Raw genomic sequence first — 21,349 nt, 5'->3', positions numbered from 1 at the left:
AGGTAAATGCGATGTGGTCCAGGATCCATACTTTAGAACTAGAGTCCATTAACTCTGAAAACTGCCTACTCAAGAAAATCAGAAATCATGTATCTTTAAATTAGTATTTGTTATTATTATCTGGCTGTACACCAGCTATTCCTTAGCTACTAGAGTCCTAGAAGTCTTACCCAAGAGGCTATATGATAGAATATCCCAGGAACATTTTATAAGTATAGAGGATTCTTGTTAAATTTGAATCTGGTAAAAATAATAAACCTACCTTCCCTGAATTAACCATAAGATATAATTCATCATGATTGGGGCACTATTAATTATGTCAAAACAGTAGGAATTAATTAATTGGAACCATCCCGAGCAAACCAAGATACCTGAAGGAAAAACCAAACTAACTTTTTCTCACCATGTCCTACAACTATTATGTATTTTTATAAACTCAATACCATGTTCCTATTAAAAAAAAATTAGTAGGTTTACCATTTGTTTCATTTTATTTTGATGAATATTATTTACAAAGAAGAAAAAACCACTTTTCTTGTTTGTACAAAGTCAATCCAAAGTGGAGATGTATTTGTGAAATACTAAAAGAGAACACCAAGGGACAGAAGATCTGCATTCAAATTAAAATGTCATTTTGTAGCTATGACCTTGGATTATTTTTCTTACTTGGGCCTCAGTTTCATCATATGTAAAATAAGGAATATCCACTAAACAACCACTTTAGAATTATCAGTGGATCAAATGAGGTAACAAGCATTCTGAAAGTATCTCAAAATAGCTGGAAAATGTTATAATTATAGACAAAATAAATTTGAAGGGAAACATTAAAAGACATATCTTCTGACAGCAGCTGTAATGATATTACTAGATGTTTACAGATTGTTTTTGATGTAAATGTTGCCACTTCCCTCATTGTATTCCCCCAGAAGGATGGGATTCTAGATCTCTCAGGAGCCACAGGATTGACAGTGAGTATTGTTTAAGATAGAAAGTCCCTGACAGTTGTCTTCATTGTTAGATTATACTTATCAAAAAGAAAAAAATACCATTACCTTCAGCACCTGTAGAATCGGACATGACTTTCAAAAGTACAATCTTACTACATTCTCACTACATAACAGCTACTGTGGTGAGTTCTCTGGCCCCATCCTTAGACTCAAGGATGGCCGAGTCAGCACCAAGAAATTCTTACAGACTGATTTTGTGAAGAATGCCTGTGACCAAGTGCCAGCACCTTCAAGAATTAGGACTGGCCCAGATGCTAATTATCCATATGATCTTAGGCAAGATGTACTTATAAAATGAGATGATAGTCTTAGAGGATCATTCTGACATTCTATAAGTCTCAATGACTACCATCTTGGGTATTTTCCTATTCTTTGTCATAACAGAAAAAAAAATCACAGTTAAGCAGATATAGATGTTTTAAATAGATTTAAAACAGTTTCAGGATACATTGGAACTGATTAAAAGATAAAATCTTTTCCACATGAAGTGAAATCGTAGTTGTAAACAAACTAAGAAACATTTGTTTTACAAGATAATTTGCCATATGACCTCAAGGTATTAGACAATTTTTAAAGGCCTTATAATTTCTGAATTTTTCAATTGAGAGATTCTTGGCATTTTAAGTGTCTAGAAGACTGCCTTCATTTTTGGATATTTTCTTCTACATTTTCCAGTCTATTATCATTACAGAAGAAAACATTTAGCATACAATTACAGAAATAGATAATTAAACAGATTTAAAGTAATTTCAAGATACATTTACACTGAAATATACAGAGAAAATAGCTGAGTCAAAACACGCATTCACAGTCTCAATTTCATTAACTTATGGAAACTATTTAAATATGAACCGGGTAACATCTTACATGGTAACTGAATTCTTTCGATTTAACTAGAGACCTGTATAACACAACATTTACACAATACTATTTTCAAAATAGGGTTTTGACCTCTAAGAATAAAAGTTCTTAGTGACAAACTTTAGGCAGCAGCTTAGCCCAGTGGATATTAACTTTTTCTAAGAAGCAGCTACATATAAACAGTCCCTCATACCCTGCAGCAAGACAAAAGTGATATTAAGAAACTTTTAAGGCAGAAAAAAAGAATCCTACAAGTGTAAGGTCCAATGACAATGTTTACAAGTAAACAGAAGATCTCAATTATTAACTGAGCAAGTGACTTAATTTACACATTAACTCCTTTCCTGTTTCAGATTCTGGGAATATTTATGCTTACCCTATTGTGCAAGGCATTGAGAACACAGAGGAGGATCGGACATGGTTTCAGTGGTGGGCTGGTATACGTTTAACAAACCCCTTCTTGGGAAGAGAATCCTTTACTTATAACATTTATGGATCCCTATGGTATAAATACTCCTATGTCCCATTTCAAGCTACCAACAATCTGGTAACTGGCTCACAAAATTCCTAACAATTCAACAGTCATCTCTTACAAACTATTATTAGCTAAGCTCCAATACACTACTGTATGGTCCCCACCCTCAAGTAGCTCGTAATCTCTTTGTGGGTACACACTTAAGAGGCTAGACAAGAACAGGGAAGATAGGGATAAAATTTAAATAATTCAGTTACAGAATTTGTAAGCAGTTTTAAAACTCAAAAGGAACAAAATCTGTGTAATTTTTGTACTTGTTTTCTATTCCACTTTTCCTTTTAATTTCAGAAAATTAAAATGCAGCATGTTTTCAGTAAAGGGTAAGTGGAATAAGAAGGAAAAAGACAAGAAAAAACATCCCAAGATTTATGTTAACAGTGATGTTTCCATCAGAAGAAAATGCTTACTAAGATAAGGGCAAATATAACTTTTAAAATTTAAGCCCTTTCAGTTCAGTTCCAAGTCCTGAAGATTTATCCTGTCCTCTTTGGCTGCAGCTTTGATGAGATTAGTATCGTGCAAAAGAAGCTAGCTAAAGAACACACTTCTTCACACCACTGACACTATCAGCTCATAATAAAAGGCAAAACTAAATTCTGGAATATGATAACTGAACTTCTTTTGCATAGTCACCTTCTTGGATCAGATCTTGGGTAAGTGCCGGCTGGGGTGACCAGGAAATTCTTCTGGTAACAAAACATGGAGTCTACAGGTTGGGCACGTCCCCTGTTGCATCAGCCAAGGTCTAATGCACTAAGGAGCAAAAATATTCATGTCAGACTCTCAGAGTTAGACTAACAGAGGTAACTGCTACACTATTTAATCAGTTACCAGCCAACATGTCTTCTGGTGGATCTTAAAACCTTATCTAGTAGATTGCCAAGCCAATTGCTGCAATAATGGCACCTTCTCTGATTCACTAAGCAATATAGCTGGTAATAGCAGAACACCTTTCGGCCAGTTTATTCTATTAGGATCCTTTCTCCAAACCCAATTTTCAGGATGAGTAACCAATTCTTCCTAACAAAGAGGTTGAGGAAACCTGCCACATATTTTTCCTCTAGTTAATTATGTATTGTTCTCATTTATAACCCAGAAAAAAATACAAAAGTGACTAATACCCTGTACCAAGTGCTAATGGTGTTTTGAATTTAAAATCCCTAGATGATGGATATACTTTTCAGATGTCTTTTTGGTGAAAATGGAAGTATTCTTTAGCTATGAACTATCTATTAAGTCATTCGCTTGAGTAAAAACTCTCCAAAAACAAATCAATTTTACCTGTATAAATAATGAGAGCCAGGTCAGATGAGAGAAGATTAGGAATAGGCACTATACCATTTGCAACTACGTGGATGGAACTGGAGGGTTTTATGCTCAGTGAAATTAGTCAGAGAAAGACAAATATCATATGACTTCGCTCATATGAGGACTTTAAGACACAGAACAGATGAACATAAGGGAAGGGAAGCAAAAATAATATAAAAACAGGGAGGGGGACAAAACATAAGAGACTCTTAAATGTGGAAAACAAACAGAGGGTTACTGGAGGGGTTGTGGAGGGGGGATGGGCTAAATGTGTAAGGGGCATTAAGGAATCTACCCCTGAAATCATTGTTGCACCATATGCTAACTAACTTGGATGTAAATTAAAAACAAACAGAAAAAAGAATAGGCACTATATATTAGGCTCACTAATTGTAATAACCCTAGAAAAGTAACCTCAGTGGGTCACCTGCTTTCTATTCTACAGGCAATGGCAAAGAATAAGAAGTTTCATTAAATATTAATTTTCTAAATGGAAGCTTCAAATGGCTAAGTATCTTTCCTGGTCTTTTGGGAGTAGCCATTCTGTGTCTACTTCTTCATATCAGAGTAGATACAAACTATGTGTCACGTTATACATATACGGCTTGAATGAGCTGGCTACTTACTGTTCACTTCCCTGAGAAGTGTATGTAAGATTATCTTTTCCTGGGTCAAATTACATCTTTGCCCCATTAGACTTGGATCATAAATTGTATATCAATAGCATTTGCACAGCAACACCAGAAATTAATCTATACAAATGCCAAGAATCAACAAAAGATATGCCAGTCTCAGATTTTTCTAATCTCAAAACTGAAACTTGAGCACCTAAAAAGCAAATACAAGGCCCAGAAAGACTGTTAAGGTGAGTCTTTTGCTTTCTAAGGGAAGGGGTCATCAGTAAATGGGAACAAAGGACACTATATGTTATTTATAGCAAATTGAGATGAAGTGACACAGTTGCTGTGTCAATCAACATTCCCTCCAGTTCTATTTGAAACTACTCTGTATTATTTCAATTTCATCACTGTCTCTCTTTTCGTGTAAGGTATGTAGAGATCTGAGAAAGCACAGTGCAAAGTGGGGCTAAGTATGGGGAAAACAGGCATCAATGTTTCTGTGTGGTTCTCCAAAGCCTCGAGTTCTTTCCCATGGAATTCGTAACACAGCTATAGCCATGATACATATAAATGACTTCAAGTAAGGCAGTATGAATCTTGCTTAGTTGATTAAGTGGAAAAATATTTAAAAAGATAAGTTTAAAGGGTTACCTGAGAATGGAATTTGTGAGCACAAGGCAAAACTGAGAGGTTTTCTGGAGAGAGATTCTCATGACAAATCACACAAGGCTCCTCTTCTTCCTCCTCTTCATCCTAGGGAAAATACACACAGAAGGCCCAATTCAGCTCCTTTCTTTCTCCCAAATTTAAATGTATTTAGAATCAACAGTCTCATTCTCACCAAATTATTGTCTCCTTCCCATGTGGCAGGCCCTTGTGAACTAAGGGGCCTCCAGGCTGGTTTGGGGGGCTGGGCAGCATTAGACTGTGGAGGAGTGTGGCTGGGTGAAACACAGTTACCATTTGGCACAGATTTTCCTTGACTCTGAAAATAAGAATATTATACTTACTTTTTTTTTTTTCAGAAGTGTTCAAAAACAGGAAGAATTGGTAGGATAGCATAGAAAATAGGGTACAGTGAGAATTAGCAAAAGGATAAAGGTCAATTAGATTTGTGAAAAATCCTGAAATAAACGTTAGTAATATTACTTGTATACTCAAAGCCAAGTTAAAAACAACTCTATATGCCCTTTTAATTAAAACAAGTCTTTACAAAAATTAGAAATAATGTCTTCCTTTAGAGTCAAAGTAACCTAGAATCAATTCCAAGAGGATCATTTTTATTCGAGAATGATCAGGTAGTATTTCAAAAAGACTTACTATACCATTTAAGTTGAAGTTCAATTTTTAATAGATGTTTAATGTGATTACAGGTTATTGGAACAGACATGAAGATAATTAAGACTGCTAACTACCTGATACAGGTTTGTTTTTGTTTTTGTTTTTTACCTGTGATCTCTTGGGGTCAATAAATTGGGAAATCTTGTATACAATTTCATCAAATGTCAGTCCAGATAAGGATTTCCCATGAATGTCCTTCAATTTCCGTAAGAAATCCGTAAGCTCCTTTCTGGAAGAGGTCAAATAAAGAGCAGTGGTGATTTTTCCTACTGCCTTGAGAGCATGCCCTCTATACAAGTTACAAAATCCTATCGTATGATGGGTATGTAGAATAGAGATGTGGCCCTTTAGGTCTCTGATCTAAAGTCTACCTAAATTTATCTTAAACCAAAATGAAAACTCAAGTTTATTTAATATTTATTCTTTCCAAAAAAGAACTTTAACTGTTTTTGAAAACTTACTGTATGAAAATTGAGGTTGTTATCTACTTACTTATGTACTAAGCTCTTTATATCATGTCTCTAACTGCTCTTACTCAGTTACTCAGTACTTACTCAGTACTCCTTTTAACTTGGGTTACTATAGGTCTCTTTTCTGTGTTAATATTTAATCTTTGTTTTGTTTCTGAATTTTACAAAATTAAAACTGAACAGAGAAGCTAGAAGACACATTAAAATAATGTAGGTTTATCACACAATCAATACATTCCTTTTCAAATCCCATATTCCGTTGACTCAAAGTCTGTATACATTTTTGGTAGGATAGAATAGGATGAAATATTTTCTTTCCCAAATGAAGTGTCAGGTCATCAGCCTGGTAAACTACCTTGGATTACTATTCATTTTATACATTTTATATGTACATATACTTATAACTGTATTACAGTTCTATTTTCATTGTCTGTTCACTATATTTAGAAAACCATAATCCTGAAACATAACAATATGTTCATTAAATAAAAGTGTTAGCCTTCAAATGAAAATACTGGTTAAAAACTAGAATTATTTCCTTAAATACAAAAGGATAAAAAACTTCATTTCTGGAGAAGAAAAATATCTTTCTGCTAAAGTCAGAACTGTGAAAACCACAGCAAAATAATTATTTCTTGCATTTAACTGTGTTCCCTAACAAAAACTAAGAGCCCTAAATAAAATTAAGGAAATAGGAAAGTAAAACCTGATGTTTGGGCTTATATATATATATATATATATATATATATATATATATATATATATATATAGCATATAATCAAAATTCATTTTGGAAAGAGGTTATTAATTATTGTAACTGGTGGCATTAAAATTGGATAGGCTTATGACTAGTTATACTTCTTAGTAAATGAGCAAACCTAAATTTAAAAATCTATTCTGTCATAATTTAAGACTAATATATTTAGTGAAGAGGCTTAGCATTTATATTGAACACTATCCCTTTAAATTTCATTTTCCTTACCAAGGCAATGGAAAGGAAATATATTTGTGTGTATGTTTGTTTCATTCCCCTAATTATGGTGGTGGAAAACGTAGAGTATGATCTGTACTCACAACTAAATAAAAATTAAGGTACCTGGTTTGTTGTGGAAAAGCAGTTTTCAGCCTGTCTATAATCCTCTCCCAATTCATCATGGGGGGGTCACTTCCTAGACCTGCACTGGGCGGAGGCCCAGCATCTCCCACAGGCGCCGGTACAGTCCAGGCTATACCAGTCATCTGAAAGGAACACAGTTATAACCCATCAGCTTCAGTTATTAGGAAGTAACATTCCATGACAACATCGTATTTCCATACCTCAGAAAGTGGGTAGAATGAAGAGGAAGAATATCGACCTATACATTCCCTTTTTAGAATTTTTTTAAAAATTTAGCATAATAATACTTCTTGTTTTTAATTACCCTTATTTTGAAAAGGAGACATGTGAGTCTCCATAATTGAAGAAATTACAGAAATACAGAGTATTTACTGCTGTATTTTAGAATAGTAAAGAAACAACTAGTGTGCTAAGAGGGGAATGAGTGAATTATAGCATATTTAATCAGGTCCTCAGAAACATATCTATATATCTGAGAAGAAGACATGCCCATGAAAGGTTTTTGTTTTGTTTCATTTGATTTTGTTTTTTTTGAGAGAGAGGGGGAACATGCACATGCATGCATGAGCAGGGGAGAGGAAGAGGGAGAGAGAGAGAATCCTAAGCAGACTCCATGCCCAGTGTGGAGTCTGATGCAGGGCTTGATCTCACAATTGTGAGATCATGACTTGAGCCGAAATCAAGAGTCGGACACTTAACCAACTAAGCCACCCAAGTGCCCCATTATGTTTCATTTTTTTAAAAGTCTGTGGTATAGTATTTACGGTAGGGCTCTTTTTATATTAAATTAAAAAAATACATATGCATAGAAAAGGTCTCAAGTTATAAACAACCTGTAAACTGATTATTTACTAGGATTTAACTGCAAAATAATTTTACTTTCTACTTTGTATATTTCTGTTATTTGCTTTTTTGATTTAAAAAAAATTTTTTTTTTAATTTACATCCAAATTAGTTAGCATATAGTGCAACAATGATTTCAGGAGTAGATTCTTTAGTGCCCCTTACCCATTTAGCCCATCCCCCCTCCCACACCCCCTGCAGTAACTCTCTGTTTGTTCTCCATATTTATGAGTCTCTTATGCTTTGTCCCTCCCTGCTTTTATTCTTTTTATTCCCTTATGTTCATCTGTTTTGTCTCTTAAAGTCCTCGTATGAGTGAAGTCATATGATATTTGTCTTTCTCTGACTAATTTCACTGAGCATAATACCCTCCAGTTCCATCCACATAGTTGCAAATGGCAAGATTTCATTCTTTTTGATTGCTGAGTAATACTCCATTGTGTGTGTGTATACACACACACACCCCACATCTTCTTTATCCATTCATCCATCGACGGACATTTGGGCTCTTTCCATACTTTGGCTATTGTTGATAGTGCTGCTATAAACATGGGGGTGCATGTGTCCCTTCAAAACAGCACACCTGTATCCCATGGATAAATGCCTAGTAGTGCAATTGCTCGGTCACAGGGTAGTTCTATTTTTAGTTTTTTGAGGAACCTCCATACTATTTTCCAGAGTGGCTGCACTAGCTTGCATTTCCATTTTTTATGATTTTTCTAATTATAAAAGTAGTTTATGCTATAGTTGAATTTTCAAAGAAATAAAGATGAGACTACTACTAGAATGTCTGCCCCATGTCTCATGAATGTTACAGACAAAGGTGGTATGCAAGTTGTAGTGACCCCTCTGAGCCATGACACCATCAGTTTTGCCATATGTTATGGCATTTCTTCTTAGAAACTTTAAGACTCTAATTAGTATCAGGAAGTGAACACTTTTAGCTGATTACTACGATAATTATAAACATGACAACTTTTACCTAAGGCTTTACAGGTTATTTTCAAATATAAGATTACTCATGAAAGATTAGCAATTACTAACAGCTACTGAAGTAACTCCTACAAAGCCTACTTAGAGGAGAAAACTGCCCAGACATCTGGGTTTGCCTTAGTATCAGTCTTTTCCCCAGGAATCAGAAAATAATCTTATTAGGTTGAGGTACTTCACAAAGTTTTCAATAAGGGTGTGTGTGTGTGTGTGTCTGTGTGTGTGCATGTATACACACACAAAACTATCTTTAATATAATGGTGGGGGAGCAAACCACATGAACAACACTGTGATATCATGGGGAATAAAGAGATGTGGTACTCAGTTAACATGTTAAGGTCTATGTACATATTTATTAGCAGAGTCAGCCTCTACAAAAATAAGAGTCCATCTGACTATATATTTCAAAGGGAGACTATTTATAGGTATAAAAAACTGATAAGAATGCACTTATGGAAAGTCAAGATTAGAGAATTTTCCTTAGTTAACATCAATCTTCTGGGACAAGATTTTTTTTTATTAAAAAACATTTACCTTTGCCAAGATTACAAATAATAATCCTGGTCATTTAAATTTTCTCTATCGCCTCTTCAGGTTTGGATAAGACTTATCTGGCTAGTTGTAGCTAGGAGGACGATTCATCACTTTATAGTATATTCCAAGGTGATGCAAATTATATTGTTTGTGTGCTACTATACATATGTGTGTATGTTTGTGTAAATAAATTTTTTCTTTAGCTTTGTGGCATAACTTTGTTATAAATTGGCTTCTTTGCTTTCTAATTACCCATCAAACATGCTAAATATAAATTATCTATTAAAAATATTAATCTACCCTATATTGTTGCCTATTATAGAAGCAAAACTATAAAATCCTATAAGGACTGTCTACTATAAAAAGGTATTTATCTTTGTCTCCAGAAGCTAAACCAGTATCAGCTAACAAAATAATATATGGAATGCTCTTAGCACAGCACTTCAAATGGAACTATTCATTCACCTGTCATTCAGTTATCCTCCCCTCCACTACTACCACCACCATCACCACCTATCAAATAAACAGAACACATTCATTCACAAAGTCTACTGTGGTGATAAAAACTATTCCACCAAAAAGGGATCTGTACCAGCGGGGCTCTAGGTTGGCCAGGTGCAGAGATGACTCCAGGGCAAACGGCAGGCATCTGAGGAACAGTGAGTATGGGTCTAAAGAAAGATTCTTTCATAAGAGGTCTTCCCAAGAACTGCTGCATCTGAAATAGAAAATGTTAAAAAAAACAAAAACCCAATACATTTATATATTAAATAGTCAATGATCTAAATTCATAGAGCAATGATTGGGGGAAAACAATTTGAAATCTAGATACAAAGCACTAGCATTAGAATTGGTGTTGTCATAACAGTTAAATGTACGCATTTTTGGAAAAGCGAAGGGTAGTGAATATACAAAAGAGCAGAGAGAGAAGAGAAGTGAGTTCTAGTCTCTCTTTCTACCTGGCTGGGTAACCAGGGATGCCAAGTTACTAATATATAAAGCAGAAGGTTATTAGGTTAAGTGATTTTTAAAGTTCCCTCCCAACTATAATAATGTAGAACTATGCTAAGAGGCTCCTCAATGAGTACTGTCCACATTGATGAATAATACTGATACTCAGAAATTATAAAGAACCAAAGCTGACTATAGAAAATATTACTTTCCTTGGTTACGCATTGGAGGGAACTTGTATCACCTGATGGATTTTGACTTTATGGTTAGCTCCAATCAGAGCAGAAAGCTGAAGTGCAGTGGGCCTGGGGCATAAACCCCCTTACAATGACTTGTAGACATGCTTATAGGTGTTACTGCACCTTCCAGGGGGCTGTGGAAAGCTAGCCCTTCTTAGCATCTAGCAATGGGATGGATACCTTACTGACTAGACTACAGAAGAGGACAGATTAAGTTTCTACTATGTGCCAAGTCTAGCACTGGCATAAACAGAAATTCAAATATTTTTTGAATTGGAAAAAAAATGGACATCAACACAGATCATAGGTTAATAGGGAACAATAAAATGAATACATGAGGTTGACACCGGATTCTTATTTAATAGCACTAAAGGAAAGACATTGTGTATATCATTGTCTGTAAGTACTCTTGCTAAAAATACTGAACCTGATTCTAAGCAACTGTCTAGATCTAATCAACAGTTTATAGAAAATAGAACATGTACAATGACATCACAAGGATGCAATCAATTAAATCAATAATGTGGGAATCTGAACTTTTTTAACAAATAAATGACATGAGTAAAAGAGAGGGGGTCGGGTAGCTGCTAGAGATTTAAAGAACAATGAGCCACATGCGAAGTTAAAACTTTGAATTGTTTTTAAAAATAAGTTATTAAAAGAGTAATTATAATCAAATTGGAAATATTGCAAACTAGGTAAGAAAAAGGCATTTTTAAGGCAACTGGGAAATATAAATTTTAACTGGATTTTAGATATTAAAATTTTTAATTTTCTTAGGTAAAAAAATGGTGATACCATTATATCTAATAATAATATCTAATGGATATTAGATATTAAATTTTTTAATTTTCTTAGGTAAAAAAAATGATGTTATCATTATATCCAATAATAATAATATCCTCATCTTTTAGGATGAACTATACATGGATGAGATTATATGATATGTACTTTAAAATATCCCAGTAGGAAGAAGAGGATGACATGAAACAAGATTAACAAAATGTTGGCTCTCTTAGTTCACAGAGGTTTGTTATACTATTCTATTTTTGTGTTTCAATTTTCATAATGTAAAGTTTTTAAAGAATGAATGGATGGTGGGTATGAGTCAGTATTCCTGCTCTCTTTGCAGACAGCCACTACCTAATACTACTTGGGAGAATTAGATAGCCAGGGTACAAAACCCAAGATATAATAAAAACATATAAAAAATACTGGGTTAAACTGGGAAGAGTACCCCTTATTTCAGATTTCTCAGGTTAGACTACTATACATTTAAAGCCTGTTGACTATTCTTTATAATACTAGGATCTCAGAGATAGATGAACTCTTTTTTCTGTATGTATGTATGTATGTATATATGTATGTATGTATGTATATTTCAAGTTTTTATTTAAATTCTAGTTAACATATAGTGTGATATTAGTTTAAGGAATATAATCTGGTGATTCATCACTTACATACATACCCATAGATGTATTTCAGTAACCAGGTCATCTAGTATAATTTCCTGGTGTTATACATGGAAAAAACAAAGTCCAGCATAGCTGATTTTTCCAAGAATAACATAGTTATTCAGAGAGTTAGGACTTAAACCCAGATCTCTAGTATGTTTCCATTGAATAATCTTAACTTACGGCAAATAGCATCGTTACATTTCTAGCATTTGCACTCTCAAACTGTTCCACTAATGTTTAGTGGTCGCTGATGCTTGCACTTGAACACAACTGTTAGTTTTGATCAAACACAGCGGTGATGCTAGTTAGGAAGCACAAAAGATACACATGTACCTCTCAGATGTTAGCAGAAGGACGCACAGAGCTTAACTGCCAGTGGGGTTTTGCCCTTGACTAAACCTGGGTTAAGCCCCATCAGACATAAGAAAGCCTTCAAAGTGATGAGGATCTAGAGGTCAAAGTTTAACTACATATGTCAGCTATGGAGTTATCACTGGTATCAGACAGCTTGTGCTGATCTGGTTTCAAGAAACTTCAAAGAACAACTCTGTATGTGGCTTCGGAGTCTCTGGAGCCATTTTATATTTAGAGTTATCGGAGAGTTTAACTACAACCTATAGGTGGTAGTTTGAAAATGGGCAGAAAGCAGAGTTTCTAGAAATCATACAAGCATATGTGTTACTTCCTGTAGAACTACAAGGACTCTTTGGATTTCTCCATCATTTGCATATAATATTTCTTATCGAGGTAATTGAGTATGATGAAGTTCCAACCCTAGAATAATAATGTTCATAATGTAGTGCTCCTATAAAAACTGAACTAAAAATATAAAAGGCAATAATGCATTCTAAAGACCATGGTGTACACCATATAATGCTTTTAGGTTTGGATCCTGCTTTTGAAACACAGTGTAACTCCACACAATTCACATAATTTTCAAGTTCTCTGATACACTCAACTAATTACAGAAATAACATTTTCAAAGTTCTACTACAAGCAGAAGTGCTAGGGTTGAAAGTGATTGGCCACTAAATATCTTACACCTTTCTCCTTTTCCTGTTCCCAGATGTGTTTTGATAATAAAAATGATCACCTAATGGTTCTTTCCTGAAAGGTCTTTTGAAAAGCTGTGTGAATTTATTGGGCTAAGGTACTATGTTTCCCAGAAGGATAATATAAATAGTCCAACAGAGAGATAGCTGATTGAGACTCACTGATTCCCAGCAATAAGCAGGAAAGGGGCATAAATGGAAGCCACTAAAGGTAGAATAGGGATAAAAGTTAAGGAACGGAATGTTCAAAGTAGAAGTGGAGGGGTGAAGTCTAAACTGCTAGGGTACTATACTGAGATGGTTTAGTCATCTAGGGGTAACCTGAGAGCATTGGGAATTCTGCCCATCCATCAGTTTTCTCTTACCTTACAGGTGAGATTGACAGGATGCGTAAGAATATATTACCTCTTTAGCTACCAAATACATCACTAAAATCCAGTGATACACCTATGTATTGGCATGGCTAAGCCAGTCAACTAGTTATACCATCTGGAAATAATATAGCAGGAATAGACATAATTACAAACAATATGCACAGTATGTGCCTATTCTATTTTGAACACACATTAAACTTATAGCCCTTAGCACTTCATCAAGATGAAGATGGCAATTTTTCAAAATGTCCTATTTCTTACCAGTATGTCAGGATTAGGTGGTGGTGGAGGAAGCTGGATTGGAGGAAGGGTGCTCAAGGCAAACCCTTGCTTCACCTTGTTAATTTGTTCATTGTACTGTGTCTAGTAGAACAAGAGAAACAATATTTTAGAGCAAAATAAACCTCAAAGAAATAGCATATGGGAATACTTGATGCAGTTTTGAATAATAAAACACACAACAGTGATTCTCAACCAATTATGTCAGAAATAACATAAAAACGATTTTTGACATAAAGTAATTCTATAACACACTATCCCCAAATGTACTGGCAAGATACAAAGACACATAATTCACAGATCCTATGATAATTCTTCAGTATTTCCATAATTTTCAGCCCCAAAATGGGAATCACTGATATAAAGTGAATAGTGTCTAAAGATTTAAGAAGCTGTAAGTAATATCGGGCTGATAAATATGGGAAAACAGTATTTGTAACGAAGAGTTGAGCTACTTGCAAATGTTCACTTTAAAAATTGGAGGGGAAATTTTATGGAATACTCATTAAATATCCACATTTTGTTTATCTCAGAGTTATACCTCTAGTTTTCTCTAGTATCATATATACCTTTGTTTTATCACATGGATTTTGCCAAAACTAAGACTCCAATCTCTGAAGCTTAACTACATACTCTCAAAAGTTTTTGGCATTGTTACTTCACAGTATTATTTTGTAAACAACCCACAGAGACTGGAAAAGAAATAAAACATTAGAAACTTCACACAGAAGACCTGTGCATGAAAGAAGACAAAGATGTAGCTGCTCTTGTGAGGCCAGTGAGTAAACCCAATAGAAATGCTAAGCATCACTGAAGACCTCATAACAAGAGTCTTGCAAAGAAACAGTCAAGACAGCCACCGGAAAAGCTGGACAAATAGGCAATGCTCTGAGGCAGTTGTCACAATTAAATGTCATTGTTTTGCTAGCAGGGTTGTGAAATCACAAAACACTGAACATTATATATTTACCTGAAGATATAAATACAAAAATATCCTAAGGCCAAATGAAGAAATTATTAAATATTCAGTAGGTTATCTCTTTAGATTACGTTAAGCATAGTCCTAATTCTATTAAATAATGAATAAATATTTCGCATTATGGAATAAGAACATAAAATCTAAGACTGAAAACCGAGACAGGTCTGCTTGATTGTCCTTTTAATTATATAAACACAGAATTACTCAGATCAAGTTATGACAATTATTTTTGATTACAGCAGAATCAGCTTTGGAATTCTAGGAAAATTAGGTGTGAAGCACAATTTTTGAGTTCCTTTATTGTATGAAGGGCTTGAAAGACCTGAAAAACCCACATGCATTAGCCTACGAGTCTGTCTACAATCAACTACATGGAAATATCGATGTCAAACCTTAAAAAGGCACAAATTGTAATAACTGAAAAAAAACCATGTTCTTCCTTAAATTTCTCCAGTAATTGTTATTAATGTTACATGTTTTATTTATGTATATATCTCCTACAACATTCAATTTACTCTAAAGATACTTCAGCACTTACCCTGAGGAATGCAATCTTATTTCTAACATCTGTTACAATGGCATTCCAACTCTCTACTGCAGCCTTTAATTGAAGTGATTCCAGGTTACTGATGTAGGAAAGGAGACACAAGAGAAAGTTCTTTCTTTTTGTATACCACATAGGTCTCTAAAAACTTCCATTATATTCTTTAGCATGTATGTAAATAATATAAAACAGCAACAAAATTACCTCCGACACCAACAATTACCTCAAATGGGCACAAAGTTGTATGGAAGGGTTTTGTTATTAAAAATAAAACAAAGACGGGGAATATATTTTCTTTTTCAAGAGCAAATACAACTTCTGCTTCCACAACACCAAGTGGTTTTCTATCGTGGCAATATTTTTTAGGACATATGAAATCTTTACACAGGAATCCCTCTGTTGAAGTAAGGAAGCAGAGAAGGCCGAACAGGGAAATGCCCTAGCCATCAAAAGCAGGAGCATCCTTCCAGATGCTGATTCCTCTTGGAAGCAGGTTTTAGACTATCTTCACAGTAGCCCTGACATCCCAGGGCCATAGGTGGCCTATCAGCTCTTGTGCAAATTCCTAAAAGATACCCTTACGGGAGGGCAAATCATAAACAACTACCTCTTCTGCGAGGATGAATTAGACTGTTGCCTCGATGCAGTGCATAAACTACACAAACACAGCAGCTCTGCCAAACATGCCCACCAGATGACTTAAGTAGGAACACCTTTGAGGTGTGGAAGGTCTGCCATCTCTAGAAGAGATTTCATGAGGCCTTTCAAAAGGCTCTATTAAAATATCCTCACCCCAGTGTCACCCAGCACACCAGTTTTAAAAGAGCAGAATAAGTTATCACTGAGATCATCTTACACAAAGAGGCTTGATAATATTTTAGTTTATAGAGTGCCCCTTCTCCCTCTAGCAAGCAAAGATAGACTGAGCACTTACAACAGTGCTTCCCGGACCTGAATGCACATCAGTATATCCTGGGAATCTTGCTAAACATCAGAGAGTCTGATTCTTTAGAACTGAAGAATAATGATGATCATTAAAATGATCATCATTAAAACAATAATGATGCCTTGGTCCCAGAAATTCTAATTTAGTTAATTCTTTAAGCATGAAGGTATACTCCATAAAATTATAAATTTAAGGACAGTCTCATGCAACCTGCCCCAAATTTAAAAATCACTTATTATCACACAGCAAGAAACTGGCTTTAACTTAGGATTTCAGGTGTTAATACTGATCTTTCCCTCAATGTATTCTGAAAGTATTTAAAATCAAGCATTAGAAGAGAAATCTATTAGAAAAAAGGTTTTCCACTCAGAATCCACCCCGTTTTGTAAATATCTAGTCTGGATGCATGTTTCTGAGATTTTTCATCTACTTCACTTAAGGGGAAGGGAAAAATTTGTCTGCAGGTATTACTGTGCTCAGATTTCTCAGTGCTTCGGGAAAAGCAACCAAGCAAAAGTATCAAAGTGATTAAATGAATTTTGAGGTTTAAAAAAAATAAGGGTTTGTTTACTCCAAAGACTCTGGTGTCTTACATGTAAAACACAGATTATGTTTGACCTCAAAGCCTCTTGTTAGTATCTCTGAGATAAAGAAGCATTAAGGAAGAGTAAAATGTTACCTTGCCGCCATGTGAGTCACCCTGGCAAGCTGACTGAGACATTCCTTTTCAGTCTGCTCTAGGTGGAGCAGACCAAAATCTCTACGACACTGTAAGAAGTACACCTACAGATTTTTGAGAGGAAGACAAAGAAGTTGAAGGTGTCCTTGTAAATGAACACGTTGTTTTCTAAATCATTTCTAGTAAAGGTGAAACTATTTCTCAATCTCTTCCAGCACCTGAGCCTCTTGACCATCCATAATACATTAGAAAAACTCTAATTCTGCAACTCTAACTTTTTTAGTCAATGGTTACTGAGTTGGTAACCATTCCAGAACATTAGTTTTTCAAGCTTGAACATACCCTGGTATCATCTGAGAAACTTTAAAAAAAAAAAAAATGGTGCCTTGGTCCCAGAAATTCTAATTTAATTGATACCAGGTAGAGCCTGAGTGCTAGGATTTTTTAAAGTTCTCAGGTAACTCTACTATGCAGCAAAGTTTAAGAAAACTCAAAAGAATCCTGCTATTTGTTTTGTTTTGTTAATTGAGGAAGGGATCAGAAAATAATAAGACCACACAGGAGGAGCATGCAGTCCAAATGGACTTTGGGAGGTCAATGGGTCCAATGTCTCCCCCATAGCAGGAATTCCTTCTGCACCATTATTGTTGCATGGTTACTTGGCCTCTGTTTTTTCTCAGTAATCACTCAATATTCACTGAAAGTAGATTATATTCTTGGATAGCATTAAGGGTTTATAAAATTAATCATGCAAGCAGAAAGAAACTTTCTGAGTAAAAGTAGTGAGAAACAAAATATACAAACTTGAACTCTTAAAGTAATCTGAGGGTTTGGTTTTTCAGTTATAGCTAGCATTTTACTCTCCAGATTATTTTTGGTTCAGGTATCATTCCTTGATTGTTGACCTCCAGATTCCCAATTATTCTGCTAAAGAATAGAGCTCACCCATGACAGAGGTAGGAAGATATATAATCCTTTTAATGTTAGTGAACTCTCTAAAAATTTTTAGAGTGTTTGATATAAAACATTTTATATCAAGTTTGAATATCTATAAATAAAAATTACATCCATACAGATAATCAATCACATGTCTTTTAGAAGAGACCCTAGTTGTGTTCTAAGTTAACTTAGAACAAACTGTGAGTGACATTCTGGGGGTCTAGAAGGTAAGTTGGTTTTTGAAATTGGGAGTGTATGATGTATATGTGTTTTGGGAAGATCTACATAGGAACTAACAAAGAAAGGAGATATTATCTCCAGCAGCAGTAAAATGTTATTCTTATAAACTTGGCTTAGTGACCTGGCTTCATGAGAATTTTCCCAAAATGTGTGTATTTCCTATATATACTGAAGCAGACCAATCTCCTGAAGTCATCTGGGGAGGAAAACAACATAAGATCATCAACAATGAAGTAATCATGTACAAAATTGCAATGAGTCAAAGAGTACAGAAGTTGGAGTTATGTTTTCTGGCTGGTCCTAAGATGACTTATTTGTTTATTCAGAAATAAGGTTTTTTTTTCAATTCTTTAGTATACTAGTATACAAGGAAAACTTCCCTCCCCAACCCCATCTCTCTCTCTTTCCTTATTTATGTATTTATGTATTACCTCAGCTGTTAAAGCTCTGCTAGTTTCTGCATTCAGTTTGTTTAAGTATGTTTTAATTGTGCTTTCCAGATTATGCTTCTCCATTTCCCACTGAGATCTGAAATATATGACCATTAAAGAATTAACAACACTGCAGCAAGGATAGGCTTTTCTACCTTATTCAGGAGGGAGAAAGATACAAAACTATTCAATGAGTAAGAAATAATTTCTTGTAAAAGTTTACAGCATATAAAAGTAAGAGAAGAGGGGCGCCTTGGTGGCTCAGTGGTTAAGCGTCTGACTTCGGCTCAGGTCATGATCTCAAGGTTCGTGAGTTCGAGCCCTTCGGCTCAGGTCATGATCTCAAGGGTCGTGAGTTCAAGCCCTGCGTCGGGCTCTGTGCTGACCATTCAGAGCCTGGAGCCTGCCTCGGATTATGTGTCTTCCTCTCTCTCTGCCCCTCCCCTGCACATGCTCTGTGTCTCTCAATAATAAGTAAACATTAAAAAAATTTTTTTTTAAAGCAAGAGAAGACATTTACTTAACCCTTACTGTTATCCTTTACTATTAAGAGTGCAGAAGTTTTAAAGTTGTCAATATAGGGGCTGTGATTTAAAACTTGGCTCTGAGAGGCACCTGAGTGGCTCAGTTGGTTAAGCATCCGACTTTGGCTCCGGTAATAATCTTGCGGTTAGTGGGTTTGAGCCCCTTTCATGCTATGTGCTGACAGTTCAAAGCCTGGAGCCTGTTTCGGATTCTGTGTCTCCCTCTCTCTCTCTCTGCTATTCCTCTACTCACTCTCTCTCACTCTCTCTCTCTCTCTCTCTCTCTCAAAAATAAATAAACATTAAAAACTTTTTTTTAATGATAAAAAAATAAAACTTGGCTCTGAAATAAAGTTGTCCGACGATGAATCTGATTTCTGAAACTTAATAAATGTGAAACCTTGGGCAAGTTACTTAACTTCTCTATACCTCAGTTTCTTTGCATGTGAAAATGGAGAATACTGTAGTAATTACCTCAAAGACCTGTTGTGAAAATTCATTCAGATAACATACATAAAAATATTTTGTGTTTAATACACATTAAGTACTAAATAAATGTAAGCTATTATTATTTATAAATTTCACATAAAGTTTCTATAACCTTTCTGTATCCCCAAATAGCAACTACAAAAGGTTTTTATTATCCCTGCCATCACTGCATTAAAATATTGCACTGGTTGCCTCAGTGCTCACATTCAACACCTTAGAATGAAAACAAATCCTACAGCTTGAGAGGGAGAGAGGGAGATGATGAGGACATTACTTATGAAGGAATTATGGAGAAAGACTACCTATAAGGTTTGACTTTTTCCCATCCCATTTCAGATTCCTACACCTGAGCCCCAAATTCTAAAATTTTTGTTTAATGTTTATTTCTTTCTGAGAGAGAGAGAGACAGAGCATGAGTGGGGGAGGGGCACAGAGAGAGGGAGACACAGAATCAGAAGCAGGCTCTAGGCTCTGAGCTGTCAGCACAGATACCGACACGGGGCTCAAACTCACAAACCATGAGATATGACCTGAGCCGAAGTCGGTTGCTCAACCGACTGAGCCACCCAGGCGCCCCACCTGAGCCCCAAACTCTAGAGCACACAAACTAAATTATGACTTTAAAGGAAACAAATGGAAATATAATCTTGTAATAGGGATGTTTCCAAAGGCTATCCTCATTGTTTCATTATTAGAAACACTTGGATACTTGCATACTTAACAAACATTAATGAGAAGCTTGATAAAACAATATACTGTATTGTTAATACCACTAAGGCTACAGTGTTTTCAGGGAAAAAAAAATATTCAAGGACATATATTAATTCAACCAAAAGGAATTATTATGCCATTGAATATTGTACAAAATTGCCTACAAGAACAGGAGAAAAAATAAATTAGAAAATAAATTAGACTCCAACAAAATTAAAACTTTTGTGTTTTAAAGCACATTATCAAGAAAGTAAAAAGACAACTCACAGAATGGGAGAAAATATTTGCAAATCATGTATCTGATTAAGGACCTATATCTAGAACATGTGTAGAACTCTGAAAACTCAACAAAAGACAACCCAATTTAATGCATAGGGGCACTTGTACCCCAATGTTTATAGCAGCACTTTCAACAATAGCCAAATTGTGGAAAAAGCCTAAATGTCCATCAACTGATAAATGGATAAAGAAATTGTGGTTTATATACACAATGGAGTACTATGTGGCAATGAGAAAGAATGAAATATGGCCCTTTGTAGCAACATGGATGGGACTGGAGAGTATGATGCTAAGTGAAATAAGCCATACAGAGAAAGACAGATACCATATGTTTTCACTCTTATGTGGATCCTGAGAAACTTAACAGAAACCCATGGGGGAGGGGAAGGGAAAAAAAAAAAAGAGGTTAGAGTGGGAGAGAGCCAAAGCATAAGAGACTGTTAAAAACTGAGAACAAACTGAGGGTTGATGGGGGGTGGGAGGGTGGGGAGGGGAGGTGATGGGCACTGAAGAGGGCATCTTTTGGGAAGAGCACTGGGTGTTGTATGGAAACCAATTTGACAATAAATTTCATATATTAAAAAAAATAATAATAATAAATAAATAAAT

The 21,349-nt window shown here is 35.2% G+C and overlaps 1 protein-coding gene across 8 annotated transcripts in view; it reads right to left on the bottom strand.

Moving 5' to 3' along the window:
- Nucleotides 1-471: 471 nt before the first annotated feature.
- DZIP3 (DAZ interacting zinc finger protein 3) overlaps nucleotides 472-21,349 on the bottom strand; it is a 99,509-nt gene continuing 78,631 nt past the window's right edge. For 6 of the 8 annotated variants that reach the window (XM_040484429.1, XM_040484433.1, XM_040484428.1 and 3 more), the window contains 10 exons: nucleotides 18,738-18,834; nucleotides 17,128-17,231; nucleotides 15,497-15,584; nucleotides 13,962-14,063; nucleotides 10,220-10,345; nucleotides 7,239-7,381; nucleotides 5,781-5,901; nucleotides 5,173-5,316; nucleotides 4,983-5,084; nucleotides 473-3,156 (listed from right to left, as the gene is read on the bottom strand). In XM_040484429.1, coding sequence (XP_040340363.1) covers nucleotides 3,046-3,156; nucleotides 4,983-5,084; nucleotides 5,173-5,316; nucleotides 5,781-5,901; nucleotides 7,239-7,381; nucleotides 10,220-10,345; nucleotides 13,962-14,063; nucleotides 15,497-15,584; nucleotides 17,128-17,231; nucleotides 18,738-18,834 — 1,138 coding nt within the window. In that variant the 3' untranslated portion in view covers nucleotides 473-3,045. Of the gene's footprint in view, nucleotides 3,157-4,982; nucleotides 5,085-5,172; nucleotides 5,317-5,780; nucleotides 5,902-7,238; nucleotides 7,382-10,219; nucleotides 10,346-13,961; nucleotides 14,064-15,496; nucleotides 15,585-17,127; nucleotides 17,232-18,737; nucleotides 18,835-21,349 lie in introns of all 8 variants that reach the window. The other 2 variants (XM_040484430.1, XM_040484431.1) reach the window with 1 other exon arrangement.

The sequence above is a fragment of the Herpailurus yagouaroundi genome, unplaced genomic scaffold (assembly GCF_014898765.1).
Source record: "Herpailurus yagouaroundi ecotype Mexico unplaced genomic scaffold, PumYag 162, whole genome shotgun sequence".
NCBI classification, from domain to species: Eukaryota; Metazoa; Chordata; class Mammalia; order Carnivora; family Felidae; genus Herpailurus; species Herpailurus yagouaroundi.
The sequence above is the reverse complement of the archived record's forward strand: the minus strand, read 5'-3'. Positions and strand labels throughout refer to the sequence as shown.